The 14,484-nt window shown below is 40.5% G+C and overlaps 1 protein-coding gene across 3 annotated transcripts in view; it reads left to right on the forward strand.

Annotated features, from left to right (window-relative positions):
* OSBPL9 (oxysterol binding protein like 9) overlaps positions 1 to 14,484 on the forward strand; it is a 58,518-nt gene that overhangs the window by 23,004 nt on the left and 21,030 nt on the right. For 2 of the 3 annotated variants that reach the window (XM_042873314.1, XM_042873315.1), the window contains exons 4-6: positions 1,263 to 1,339; positions 8,970 to 9,065; positions 10,885 to 10,932. In XM_042873314.1, the coding sequence (XP_042729248.1) occupies positions 1,263 to 1,339; positions 8,970 to 9,065; positions 10,885 to 10,932 (221 nt within the window). Of the gene's footprint in view, positions 1 to 1,262; positions 1,340 to 2,627; positions 2,688 to 8,969; positions 9,066 to 10,884; positions 10,933 to 14,484 lie in introns of those variants that run through there. The other variant, XM_042873316.1, reaches the window with a different exon arrangement.

The following is a 14,484-nucleotide window of genomic DNA, read 5'->3' on the forward strand; positions in this document are numbered from 1 at the left end:
AATGAGAAACAATTGCCAGTAACTATTCTAAATCTGTACAGGGGCCACTGTATCTCCTGTCTACATAAAGCCTTAGGATTCTTTTTTTAATGCACCTCATGTCTGCTTACTTTGCTCCTCAACTTTTTAAACACTCTTCCAGCACAGCAGGGAGTTCTTTGAGACCAGCAAAGTGAAGATGTCACATCTGGATTTATACATGTCTGTACAGATACACTCCAGATCATTTGTCCTTCAAGGCTCAAAGTTATTAAGTGCATGCTGACACAGAATTGTAATGGATAACTCAGTACAGGTTGCTTGTAACTAAAAAAAAGTAAATGATATAATTAATTGAGGAAGTGTCTGTGCAGACTTTCTTCCCGTGTATATCCCTAAAGATGGACAAGGGACAAATAATCTCTGAAATAGAAATAAAGCAGGGTCACTCATGGAATATTATTATATTTAAGTTACTCTTTCTTTCTATATATGTATGTATCTGCTGAGCAGAAAAGCACACACGTCTTTAAAATGGGCTCAGATTAAAATAGGCTTGTTTATATAACAAGTCATTTCTCCATTGTAAGTAATGATGAAACTGAAGAAACACACTCGTGGTGTCAGTGATGCAGTAACACGGCCATTTTGTCCCCCCTGCTCCCACGGTGTTAAGTCATTCTTTATTCTTTCTGATGGGTATTTTTTGATTGAGAAACCCAAACCAAATATCTGTAAAGAGAACTGCAGCCCTGACAGAAGTTATGCTTAGAAGAGTCTTGTGCATGCAAAGCCACACTGAAGTGCACTGTGATGCTGTCAAACATCTACATACCTGAACGTTGTTGCATATAAATCAGCCTCAATTGTTACTGCTATTAAAGGAATATTAGAAAAAGTGGCTTGAATTAAGATAATCAGTTGTAAACAAACTTAAATTCATAAGAAAAGGAATAATAAATTTTTAACTTGAGCAGGAACTGAGAATATTAATAGTATGGAGAAAAAAATTTTCTACAAAGCATAGATTTTTTTTTTTGCCTGCATGATTACTTAAAACATCTCTCCAGTAACGCAGATGAGCACAGTAATGTTATGGAGCTGTAACCATGGAAAAATAAACAGGATATTAAGAAAACTGTGGAATTATGTCCTTGATAACTTAAGATAAATATTATAGTTTTGCTTCCATATTTAGTGAGAACATCAGATCTGTTTGCTTATGGCTTTTAGTACATAAGACGCCATGTAACTTGACGATATCTTTTGACTCATTTTTTCAGCTCGAGATGCTGATGAGAGGGAGAAGTGGATCCATGCTTTAGAGGACACCATTCTCCGCCATACCCTCCAGCTGCAGGCAAGTTTCACTTTCGCTCTTACTTTTTTTACTTCTCAGAGCAGCAAAGTGCAGTGACATGAGTGCTAATATCAACCAGATCTTGCACATCTGCTTGTTCTATGGTCTGTGCAATCAGGCACAGTAAGATATCAGTATGAGTACCAGAGATTAGCTTCTAATCTTCCTGTTACTGTTTTTTTGTCTTACCATTGTGAAAAGTCAGCATGAAACTTCTCTTCATTAGTTGGTATTTTAATTGGTTCCAGACTGACAGTCGCACACTTAGTTCTTTTTTTTTTTTAAACTGAGAGTTGGTCCTTTCTGTGTCAAGCAGAATGAGACGTCTGCAAGACTGATGTATGTTTGTGTGCCATCTCATTTTGAAATTAGAGCACTAACATTGAACCTCTGTATGAACAGCAAGAATGGCACTTCTGTTTGAATCCAGTGTACTAGCTGCATGTTGGTGAGTCTCTGGTTTTGAGAATGAATGGTGGGCAGAGGGTTTCTCAGCACTGTCCTACACCCGAGCACATCGATAAGACTCAGCAATCCCTCAGAAACCCAGACTTCAGGGAGGGATTTTCTCGTACCTGGTTTGTCTGATACCAGTGTAGAAATAGAAAGGAGGTATTTGCTATTTGTACTGAATAAAGGTTTAGAATGTTTTGAGTACAGCGAGAGAATTGTATTAAAGGCTGTCATTGTATAAACATAATAAAATCCTTGATATCACATGAAAGGGAAGGAGCTTATAAAGACTGATTTATGTGACATTTACTCAAATTGAAGAATTAGAGCGCGCCTGAATTGATCCCACTTGTGTTTTCACAGTCAGCTTACTTTAATTTCCTGCTAAAAAGTGGTTGGCAACGTTTTGGATTTTTTTTTTTTGCCTAAAGAACCTTTTCGTGTTCCTTAAAAGACCACAACTAAATTATTACTTTACCTAGTAATATTTGAGGGAGTAAATAAAATCTGTGACTAGTAAGAAACATCTTCAGCCTCTGAAATAAATTCAATACTGAGAGTAGGACCTCACGGGCCACAGTACTGCGTTCGCCGCTCGTTTTCAAGAACCTTTTCCAATATGCCGGCTATAGAAGCTGACACGGGACGAGTCCCCGCTGCAGCCCCGCCCGCGCCGCGACAACCGCCATTCCCCGCGGGGCGGGGCGGCCCCGGCGGGCAGCCAACCAGCCAACCCGCGGCCGCTGTTCCCGTCACGCGGACGGCGGGGCCGAGGCCGCGGCACGCGGAGTTGTTTTCCCGCCCCTCCGGAGGCGGCGCTGTCGGGCCGGGCGCCGCGCCAGCCCCGTCGCTCCGCGCCGCTCGTGTGACCGCTGCGCGCCGAGGGATGGCCGGTGTGAGTACGGGCGGGGAGCGGGGCCGTGCGGAGAGGATGCCGGGGGCCGCCGGGGCCGAGTCCTTCCTGACTGGAAGCCGACTGCGCCCCGAGGGCAGCGCCGGTGTTCTCCGGCCGTGTCCGGGTTCTCCACCCGAACGCCGGTGGGCTTCCCCGATTCTTTCACTTTCTCTTACTTGGATGATAAAGACAAATTCATTGTTCGAGGAGGGGTTGTTGGCTCCGCAGTTACGGGGCTTGGAGTGCCGTTACAGAGAGGATTTTCTGTAAAGCTGTTTTCTTAGGTGGCACAGGCAGAAAAGTGTATTGCTCCACTGTGTAAATAGTTACAAAAAGTCCGTCTGTTTTTGCCCCCAGTTACATACCTCTCTCGATTCCTTCATCAAATTTTCATACAGCTTCCAGTATTTTGTGAAGAACACTCTGCTTGGTCTGGAGCGTACAGAAAACGAGTCTTTAACTCTGGTTAAGTTCATTTTTAGCACAAAGCAGGTACCTGCTAGGCATGGGAAAGTTTGCTGAAAGGAGGTAGTCTGTGAGCGTGCAAAGCAGATCGGCGAAGTGCAGGGAACTGGGGTGAGGCGGAGAGCTGCAGTGGTGCCTGGGTGATCCCTGCTCTGGTGTAAGCTTGCAGGCTTCATTTGACCTCAGTGTCCTGTGCTGTTCTTCAGTCTTTAGAATGGTTTCGAAACACTTGAAAAAACTTATGAGAATGAGCAATAGTCAAGGAACTGGGAAGAACTGAGTCATAAATACGTAGAAATGAACACAGTGACGTTTGCTATCCAGAGGGTAATAATATGGTACCAAGTGAAACAAAAATGGGAAGGAGACATTTCATGTACGCTTGCCATCTATTTTTGTCTCAATTTTGAAGCTGAAGTCTGTTGTTTTCATTGCTTTCTTTGTATGTTCTTATATTAAAAGTAAGTTACTCTTAGTTCTTGGGGTACAGCCTTTGTCTATTGAAAAGATGGTGTGATAGTGTTGGAATCTCCCCATGCTTTTCTCCACACCTCTTGCAGATCCTGCACTGACCGTTACCCCATGAGTGGCTGTGCAGTGGCAGCACATCAGTTGCTTCACACCCACAAGTGATCAGGAGAAGAATGTGTCTGAAGCCAAGTCAGGTTGTGGCTTGGTTTCCTTTGTCTGGACAGGGATAGGGGGTTAATAACTTGTTTCAGATTTTGTGTTCACCAGAATTGGTGACAACCACTGGTTCCATTCAAGAAGGAGGTGCTTCAGGTCTTTTTTTTCAGTACAAAAGTCCTGCTCTTCAGTCTTCCAAGTGGCACAGTAGTGCTGCAGGTGCTTCTTGGTTCTGGAGTTCTCCATATTAAAACTACTTGAAGACAGCTCATGTCTCTCAGTACCATGATAACATGGTTCATTCTTTTTTGATTTGAAAAGTGCAGGGACACTGTTAAAATATCCATCTACTGTGAAGAAACAAAAGCAACAAAAAAACCACCAGGAGCTGTGCTTAAAAAAGTCCAGGAAGGGAATTTAGGAAAAAAAGTGAATAAATGTAGGCATCATAAAAGGCTGTTCGTGTCTGCATTTACTCTGGTAGTGCTTTGGTATTGTTAGGATCCTGTCCATAATGCCCACCGTGAGCTGGAGGGATGAGCCTTTATATTTTTCTTCTCCCATTAGCTCAAACCTTCCTGCTCACTTTTGCCTTCAAACCCACACCTTGAGATGTACTTTTCCCCTTTGCCATTCTAGTGCTGCTAAAGCACCTGGTAACTGTTCATGCAAAAGCCAGATAACAACAGAAATAATCCACACTAGAGAGTACCACAAGACTTGCAAGCTATGAACGGCTTCATATCCAAACTTAGGAAAATCCTTGAGGTAAAGCCCCAGACTGTTCCAGCCTCTACCTGATTTGCCAATGAACTCTGGAGTGACAAAGGACCTGTAGTGACTGGGTAAAGAGTTGCTACAGAGAATGGAATTCTAAAAGTTCTTTTGATTGCTTGTTACCTCCATAATTACATCAAGATATTTACCTCATAAGTAGCAAACAGGGTAAGAAAAATATGTTTTAAGAAGTGGATCTGTGGTGGTTGATGAGAAGGGTGATAATAGCAGCTTCAATATTAGGAGCTATGCCATGGCTTCACCAGTGTTTGCTGGTGCTGCTGCTGGAAGGAGTCCTGCCTTGCTTGCTCAAGCAGAAGGGAAGAGATAGCATGGTGAGAATAGCTGCACTGGGAGCTGCAGTCAAAACTGACCGAAATTCAAATGACTTTCCTTCAACCCTCTGTTTTCTAGCTTAGTTTCAACTCAGATCTGTTTGCATATCGTGTTGACTATGTGGGAAGGCAAATGTTTGTGCTGACTCAAAAGAAAGAGTAGAGTAAAGGTGGGAATAAACAACAGGAGAACCGAGTTGTTTCTGGTTGCTGGTAAAGTGTTTGGGAAAATGTGTTGCTAGTAGCAGTTCCCTTAGCCTCCTGTTATCCAAGATGTTTATTGATGAACTTCTTAAGGCTGCAAACAAGAATAGTAGATAGAATCAAACTTTCTTATTGAGACAGGTGTATTCTGAGCTTTTAATAGAGCTTGAAAATCTAGCAGAGGGAAAAAAAGTGGATGCCACAACTGCAAATATAAGACCAATGGATCCAAGTTGAAGGAGGGAAGATTTAGGTTGGATGTTAGGGGAAGTTCTTTACAAGGAGAGTGGTTAGGCCCTGGAACGGGCTGCCCAGGGAGGTTGTGGATGCCCCGTCCTTGGACGTGTTCAAGGCCAGGTTGGACGGGGTCCTGGGCAACCTGATCTGAATGTGTATGTTTGGTGGCCCTGCCAGGCAGGGGGGTTGGAACTACATGATCCTTGGGGTCCCTTCCAACCCGGGTGATTCTGTGACCAGACAATTCTATTACTTAGTGGCTCACTTATTGTGTCCTTTTTTCAGTTTTCTATCAGTAGTTGTTGCAGGCAGTGTCCTTCACAAAGTCAAACACTGTAGGCAGAGCGTATGTTCCTGATGAGGTACTGAAGTGAACTCAGAACCCTTTGTCCTCTAAACTGACTCACAAAACTGTTTGCTGGACTTGGAAGCCTAATTAGATGAAGGATGTAGCAAAAGTGTCTTTAAAAAGAAGAGATGCATCCTGCTCTGGACAGCTTTCTCTTTTCCTCCCCCAGAAAGCTATTGTACAAGAACAACCCTCATCAAGTCTTCACTGTTTGCTCTATCTTTTCCCTTGCTTCTCTGCTTTCATGCAGCTCATTTTTCACAGAGGCTCCTAATTGAGAAATACATTAGATTTTTTCTGTTAGGCTTCTTCTGAGAGTTGTGAAATTTTGTCATTCCATCCTATTTGAAAGAACTGGTTGAAATTAGGCATGGAATTCTTCTTGGCATGGATGAGTTTTGAATAGAAATACACGAGTGGTGTGCATAACTTCTGATTTGAAGGACGGGGGAACAACATATGAAATCCTGTGGTGCTAGCAGTGTTGTAAGGAAAATGAGGCTTATGCTGTGTATATTTTAATTGTTTTAGATTTTGCTCTTGCCCTCTCACTTACCCCCCCCCAAAAAGGATGGATACCTTTGAAAGGACTGCATTCTTCAGGACTCCTAGCACGGGATTTCCTTACTCAATCTCTGATTGGTGTGCAGACTCTTTCCTAGGATGGCTATCCTGTCTGCTCACCCTCTGTCCGGGCATCTTGCAGCTCACATCTGAGAGCTCTCCTTGGGTTGGTGCTGCTGAGCTGCCACAGATGTGAGCATTGGCACGTGCCCTGTACAGCCTAGTCTTTAAAGTTCTGGTACGTCTAGAAGAGGAAATCTCAGAAATGGAGAAGAGATGGGAAAATAAGAGGAAAAACTGCTATTTTATTTTTTTTCTACAGCCTGTTTATTAAATGTGGGATTTCCTGTGGGATCAGTGAAATACCAAGTGTATTGTTATGGGAGGTGGCAGGCAGGCAGACTAGAAGTTTTATTAACTACTTGCTTCTGCAGCCATTTGATCTGGTAACATGACTGTCAGTTCCTCAATTATGATGTTAATATAGAGTAGTCTTAATTGAGGGAAATGAAGTAAACTTATGGCTAAATCTAGTTATTCAGTGGAAATAAAAGCCCATATTACTTTGGATTGGTCCTGATGTTAGGAATCTATATTTTTGAAGAGCTGAACAGCCTGAGTTCCTGTTCTTGTCTGTGATGTGAAGATACTTATTCACAGCGTAACGTCAGTTGGAAGAGAGCCTGGTCTGAGCCCCTTCTACAGGACCGGCTCCTAGGCTAGATAAACTTGGCCAGGGTCAAACCCAGCGGAGTTCTGAACTCTGCCCTCAAGAAAGTGGGGGTTCTGCTGTCACTGCAAGCAGCTCTTTTGTCAGTTTATGAATCATACAAGTTTCTCATTACAAAAAAAAAAAAGTGATTGCCAGTTCAGATATGCAGTTTCCAATTCAATGAGCAGTTAAATGCCATTCAGGTGAGTGTGCTCACCCATTTCTTTTGAAGCCTGATTTCCTACATGGCAGGGGAAGGAAGAGAGGGGAGATGGCTTCCCCTTTTTCCTCTCCTGTGTCTGGTGACCACATAGCAAAGAAAAAAGGATGTCATTTATGTCTGCTCTTTGTAAGCCCACTGTCTCCAAATTACTGGTGAGTTAGAAGTACTGATTAATTTTTTTTGCTGTTTATGCAGTGCATTTTTCCATGCTGTTGTTAATCTTGATGTTTTGTAACTTGTCTCCGGGTTTCTGATTTGAAACCATGTGAGGACTTAGAACTATGAACCTAATCTCCTATAACATAGGCTAGTAAATTTAAATTTGCTCAGTAGGTTATCAGATTTCATCTAAACAAGCTTTACACAGATCGAGAGCAAGCTTGTACGTGAAGTTGCATTTCACCACCCCAGGGGTTGTTGTTTTTTTCAATTACTTTTACATTTCACTTCAGTGCAGGGTCAGCATGGCAGTCACTACACTTGGCTTTTATGATTTTCTTTGTGTTGACTGAAGTTTTAACTTTCTAATAGTAGGTTGCAGTTTTCACTTGATATTTGGTGTTGATGTCTGTTCAGCTGAGGCACTTCATGTTTTAGTTGGATTTTCCTTTAGTGTTAGGAGGAAGAAATTTAGGAATGACATTTTACCTTTAAGGTTGCTTTAAATACTAGATTGTTTCACGTTAATAATCTTAAACTGATAACTAAAATAAAAACCTTCATTTTAATGCAGCATACAGATAATTTGCACTGTAAACTGTATTGCTGCATATCTTCAGCAGAAATTTTTCTTTACAGTTAATGCAGTTTTAATATATGAAACCTTATTCCCATAATTTTTTAGCTGAGCATGGTAGACTGCTGAAATGATGGTTCTGGTTGCTTCCTCACTTCTTCTCCAAGGAAATGGAATAGCAGTTTCATCTAGTTTTAGCCTTAGTTTCCATATATTTTAACTTCTCTATTTAGAGGGAGTGTCAAAAATTCTTTGTTAGGCAGACTTTCCCATAAGTGGGTTTTGTGAGCTTGTTACACTGGGAGTTTTTGTTTTGAATTGAAAAATTGAATTGAAAAATACATGCTTTGAATTTTACGTTATGAAGATAAATCTGCAAGCAATCATTTTCATTGCAATATTTAGTCCATGTTGGTATTTATGCAATGAAATGCAACATCAAATATAGGAAAAGGACGCGAATTACTGGAGCTGTGAAGAACTAGGGAGACTGAAGGAAGAAGTGCAAATTTTTGCAGTGTGAAGGTGAGCCTCAGGTGTGTAAGAATTGCTTTAGCACACATTTGTTCAGTCCTTTACTGGGAAGCACTGAGTTCAGCTGCATTGTAATTGGCAAAAGTGGTTTCAGGTGTGAAAAGTGCAGTCATGCACTGCAGTCTGGTTTTGTCCTCCTTAACTGAAATGTGAGAACATGGACTCGCAAGGCATTCTGCAGGGGAAAAAAACTGAGTTCTTTGTATTTTCTGAAGGAGCTTTAATTAGTGTTGTTTAAGGTTTTTTGTTTTGTTTTGTTTTTTCAATTAAAAGTATTGAAATGCTGTGCCATGTTACAGTTACACCCACACTGAAAAAGTGCAGCGATTTGCTGTTACTGATTTAGCTGCAAATAGAAGATGAATGGTTCAGCTGTGTGCCTGTGTTTATGCAGTGCGTGCAAGGCAACATTTAGCAGCCAGTTAGTAGTCAAAGCCATATTGCTGTTAATTTCTTTTTCCCATAAAAGCCATCTAATTACATGTTAAATTGTTTTTTTCTTTTTTTCCTTCTGTCTAGGGTGTGGATTCAGGGTTTGTTCCCAGTGTTCATGATTTTGATAAGAAACTTACTGAGGCTGACGCTTACTTACAGATCTTGATAGACCAGCTGAAGGTAAGTTAACAAACTGGTGTACTTACTGCACTGTGGGGATTTCAAGGTCTGTCTGAAAGGAAGCTCAGCAGAGGGAAAAAGAAATGTTTTATGCTTTGTGCGTGTTCTAATAATTGTGGGAAGCAAAGAGTTCATCTGGCTGAGCTGAAATGTGTGTGCTGGAGAAATTCCTATATGTGAAACCTGTTGATATTAGAATTGTATTTCTTGCACTCACAGAATATAACAATTTTTTTTTCCAAGACTAAGAAAATTAAAAATTGTAATAGGCTAAAAGCTGTAGAAACTGAAAGCGACATTCTCTATTTCTCCTAGAGTAGATCTTGAGGTTGATAAAGCTAGAAAATCAGAGTAACTTCAACTTATATAGAAGATTTGCAATGGCTGAAACATCTTTTTGTATGCTTAACTTCTTGGAAATGTCAGAGATTAGTTAAATTTAATTTTAAAACAAATCATCTCTTACTTGTGGCATTTTAGAGTTGTATCTATCTATCACACAACAATGCAACTACAGTTGCAACTGAGTTTCAGACTTTGTTGCAGTAGTGATAATCTGTTTTCTGTTTTGTCCTTGAGTGAAAACATTGTGTCAAAAGTTGTGTGCCAGTACAGGTCTTTTCCGCTTCGTTTATGTATTTCAGGAGTTGGGGGGGAAGGTGAGGAGCGATACAGTCACATCTCTCAGCACTCACCTTGTTTTGAAAAACAAAGTATTTGCTGTTGGTTAGGACTCTTTTTTCCATGACTCAGCAGGTTAAAATTGCTCTTAAGATTGCTTCAGTTCTGCTGGTTTGGACTTTTTTCCCCTGGTATAATGGACAAGTACTGTACATGGAGTATTCAGCAAAAATTCAGTGGCAGGGCGGATATGGGGGAGTGCAGCGACAGGAATGGAAATGGGAAAAGAGATGCAAGCAAAATCTGAAGCTAATCTGCAGAGGTTTCATTCAGGAGTTAGCTTTAATTTGTGTTCCAAGGCCATCTTGCAGGAGAATATGGGAGATGCGTGCCTCACTGAAAGAAGGTATTTAAACATAACTCCTTTTAATCACTTTTTCACTCCAGCAGAGAGGAGGAAGTATAGAAATTAATTAGGAAATAAAAGCAAATTTAAGGATGTCCAGAGATCACAACTAAAGTCTGCTTTAGAAGCAGAAATGAGCGCTCAAGGGAAAGGGGATCACGTAAGTAACTACTGCATAGGCAACTGAGAGGAGAGCTCTAGTTCACCTGGTCAAAAAATGCTTTTGCCTGAGCAAGGATGGATATGATGAACTTTTGAGCATTACCCTTAATCACTTCTTTTTTTCCTTCAGCAGCTTAATGGTTATTTGTATGTGCACCTCAACGTGCTGTCAAAAGCAACTTTAAAATGTTTCACAGCTCAACCTGTCTTAAATACATATTCAAGCCTTTCAGTAAGAATTTGCTTTGTTTTATTTGCCTGCATCTTGTATTCCACTCTTAATAAAATAAATAAATGCAGTGATAAAGCTGTGAAATCATTCTGTCTTTGTAAAAGAACTGCTTGCAAGTCTTAAATGATTTGAATCACTACCTGAATTAAGAAGGTACCTGGAAGTCTCGATAAGGATTTAGGCTTTTTTGGTAAGCACTCTGTATGCTGCAAAGATCTTTGCAGAAATGAGAACGATGCTTTGAGGTATTAATTGTTAACTTCTGTTATATAACTCGTATAAAAACTCAAGTGCTTATTAAATGTGCTTAATTCAGAATTTTCAGTCATTTTGGCTGTTATATAGCAAAAAAAAAAAAAACCAAACCAAAACCCTTTTAATATTTCTCTTGCTTTTAGCTCTTTGATGAAAAACTCCAGAACTGCAAAGATGATGAACAGAGAAAAGCAAGTACTTTTTGTCTTAAATATTGCTTACTTTGCTTGATCTGATAGTTTTGTGCATCAGTAGATGATAGGTATTTAAATATTTTATTTTCCTGTTCTTCAAGTTGTCTCAATCACTACAAGCAATTGGAGTAACATAAACAATGTAACTTATGTGGTGAGTAAATGGTAAATTGAATTTTTTGTAATACTGGGTGCCATACTTATAACATCGAAAAGATTTCGGTCTGTAGGAAATAATTACTACTCCAGTGATTACTGCTACCAACTTCACAGCATTATAACCTAAATTTGCAGGTTTTTTTTAATCTTATAACGAAGATGAGCGTTGAACAATGTGTTTGTAGGCATAGCAAACCTGTTCTGAGGGGAAAAATGAACACCAAGAACCACATATTTCCTATATTCAGTCTTCATTTGTTTCTGTTTCCGTGACCCGTAATGCTATGGGTTGGAAATCTGAGAATGTCAGACTTCATATACCTGAGCTGATTGTATAAGTGTGCTTAATCTGTAGACAGCTGACTAAAAGAGCAAGATCTAAAGACACTCTGTTTTTCCTCCCCTACTTACTGCTGGGGAAGAATTCTCCTTCAATGCTGACCTCTGTTCAGGTGCTACTTTGCAGATCAGGCAATACTTTTTTCTCTTTTTTTTCCCTTCCCTGCTGTGACAGTGCTTCTAATCCCTAGAGACTTTCTGCACGTTGTGCTGATTTCTCTCTTCATCTCTGCAAGGTATCCATGGAGCAGAAAGATTGACTGTGTAGAGAAGGGAAGAAGCTTATTTAGAAGAGGTCAGCTTCCTCAGTTTTCAAGTCTTTAAGTGTTGCAGTTACTATAGGTTCCATTTATTCTCTATTAAAAATGAAAGAGATCTGGCAAAATACTTTTTTTGATCGTGTCTCTTCCTGGACTGAAGCAGCTAAGAGGCTTTTTAATGCTGTATTTAGCAGTTTCCCTGGTTATGTAAATACGGTTCAGCTTTCAGGCTTTGAACTGAGTCTGAACTGCAGGGTATTGCCACGCAGCCCATCATCTTTTCATCTGGGGAAGTGAGTTTTGGTGATTGGTTGCACGTTACGTGTTTCCCAAATAGCTAAATGCTGTTTCCTGCAGCTGATTGTGGCCAGGCATTTAAAACTTGAGCGATTACTTTGGCAGGAACATCGGACAAAGCACTGGACATACTTTGTCTTTATAGGCTGTAGGTTAGGGGATGGGTGTCCTGAGGTGCTTCCTGGATATTTTCTTCTCAGCCATGGTAACTTGTGGAAGTTGGAAGAACGTTCAGACTTGATGTGAAGACTGAGAAATATTGTGCAGGAGGTGTAGCCTGATGAAGCTGTTTGGTTTGTAGCAAGTGGGTTTGGTGAAGTAAATCTGAGGCTGAACATGGGGATTTAAATTGCACTTCATTGAATCCAGCCATGAGTTGGTCACCTCTTTTTGCCAGACAAGCTGATCTGACTCTCTGTAGCCACATTATCATTGAATGAGGCAAAAATCTTGACTGATGAAATAAAACCAGCTTTCTGTTGATTCACCAGTGGTTTCATTTAAAAATTAAAAAAAAAATAAAATCAGATATCAAGGAGGTGCAAAAAGCAGCAACTAGGTGAAGTAGTTTCAGTGGGAGCCTGCAATTTGATTAGATTAGTTATAGCATGTGGCTGCATTCTGCAATATAAATTGAAGAATTTGGAAGAAGAGTCACTTTCCAAGGAGCACAGATAGAGAAGACAACACGTTTCTGCAGAATATCACTGTTTCATCTGAAAATGTGTTTAATAACCAAGGAAACAGTAAAATTTCTTCCTAATTGATATTCAGAGAATAGGGATCTTGAAGAGTGAAAATTGTGATAAATTAGTAGTATATGATATTTGGCTTTATTGTCTAATTGTTTTCATCTTCAACATGCTCCTTGTTTAATTTAGCTAATGAAAATTCAGAGTCTTTCATATCTGTATTTGCTCTTTAGAAGGGTCTTCACAAGGATGGGATCTGTCTGGCTTTTTGGGATCATCATAGAACAGCTTAGGTTGGAAGGGACTTTGAAGATTATCAAGTTCCAACGCCTGTGTATATGCACAGACAGAGATACAGAAGGCAAAATTCCATTTCCCCATGCTTTGCCTTGCAGCGTAGCCACGGGGCACAAATGTGGAAGAAAAAAATGGATTAATGCAGAATGCTTCTGCTTAGGCTGACCTCCTCACAGAAACTTCATTTCACTAAAGAAAAAAAAAGTTATGATTGCATAATTTGTGGCTATGCCTTGGTAACCAGGTGGCCTGAGTCTTATCCCATCCCAGATCTTCTGTGCAACCTCAGATGTGTTACGCTTTGTCTGCACCTACGCGCAAGAATAGCAGAGTCTGAATTCGACTGTTGTTTGAAAGATTACAGATGGGTTGGGAGAACACTGTGACCAAACTGCATCACATGACCTGTCATCACTTTCAGATTTAACAGATTTCAACAGTTATCTGCAAAGGGAATAAGATACTGATTTTTCTGGTGTGTAAATATTGTTAAAACTTCCTGGGAAAAGTAGATGAAGAACCATCAGAACTGCTGATGGCTGCCTACAGTTGGCTATGAAGCCTTGAGGCTGAGTGATTCATTGCAGTGTTTTGTCTTTCAGCTGATGAAAACTTTGTGTTTGGGTGCGTGTATTTTGGTGCTGTAAGGCTCAAAACTTTGAAGTGCTGTCATCATATTTCAAATGACTCCAGTACATGTTCATGAAGTTTGGACTGGAAGTATAATAGAGACAGGCAAAACAATATAGGAATTCTTAACTGTTGGCATATTTTGTGCTTGCAGCAGAAGTAAATGTAATGTAGCTTCCCTGAGAAGCAGTTTCCTACATGGCTGTGGCCCAGTTGTTCCTGTGGCACTGTTTGGCCACCTCTTGCCAAGACAGAGATGGAAGGAAATGTATAGCATCCTTATGAATAGTGTACAGAACAGTATAACTGAAAGACTTTCCCTGGGCATTTGCTGGGAAACCGTCACCGCGTTTTTGTCCATGTAAACTAAGACTATGAATCTACAGGAACAAACAGGCATGTTGCTCTTTTATGATGTAGAATGCAGCTTGCAGTGCTGTGTGGGGGAAGATGTTCCTTCACACGCTTTGATTGCTGAAGAGTCACACAGAAACTGATTCAAGTCACGTGAGACCTTCATATTAATCAAAACAAAGAGGTCCTGTAATTGAATTTGTAGAGGATCAGTGCTGAGTCCAATTGGATAATTTTGCCTTCAGCAGACACAAGGACATCAACAGGATGCACGTGCTTCTTAGATAGGTTGTGCTTATCTGTAACAAGGCATGCAGATGCATTTTGCATGCCTGGTGTGCAGCTCCACACAGGAAATATTTGTGAACCAGTGTTTCCAGATAAGAGGGCAGACTTCCAGGTGCATGAACTGTCTGCTTAGAAGAAGCAAGAATAGGTGTGCACTGCTATTGTTCCATGATTTTTCTTTTTAAAACTGAGTTTACCTGTGTTTGCTTGTTACACTTGAACAGAGATTAATT

Source organism: Lagopus leucura, unplaced genomic scaffold, assembly GCF_019238085.1.
Source record: "Lagopus leucura isolate 7727_CA_CO unplaced genomic scaffold, USGS_WTPT01 Super-Scaffold_100009, whole genome shotgun sequence".
NCBI classification, from domain to species: Eukaryota; Metazoa; Chordata; class Aves; order Galliformes; family Phasianidae; genus Lagopus; species Lagopus leucura.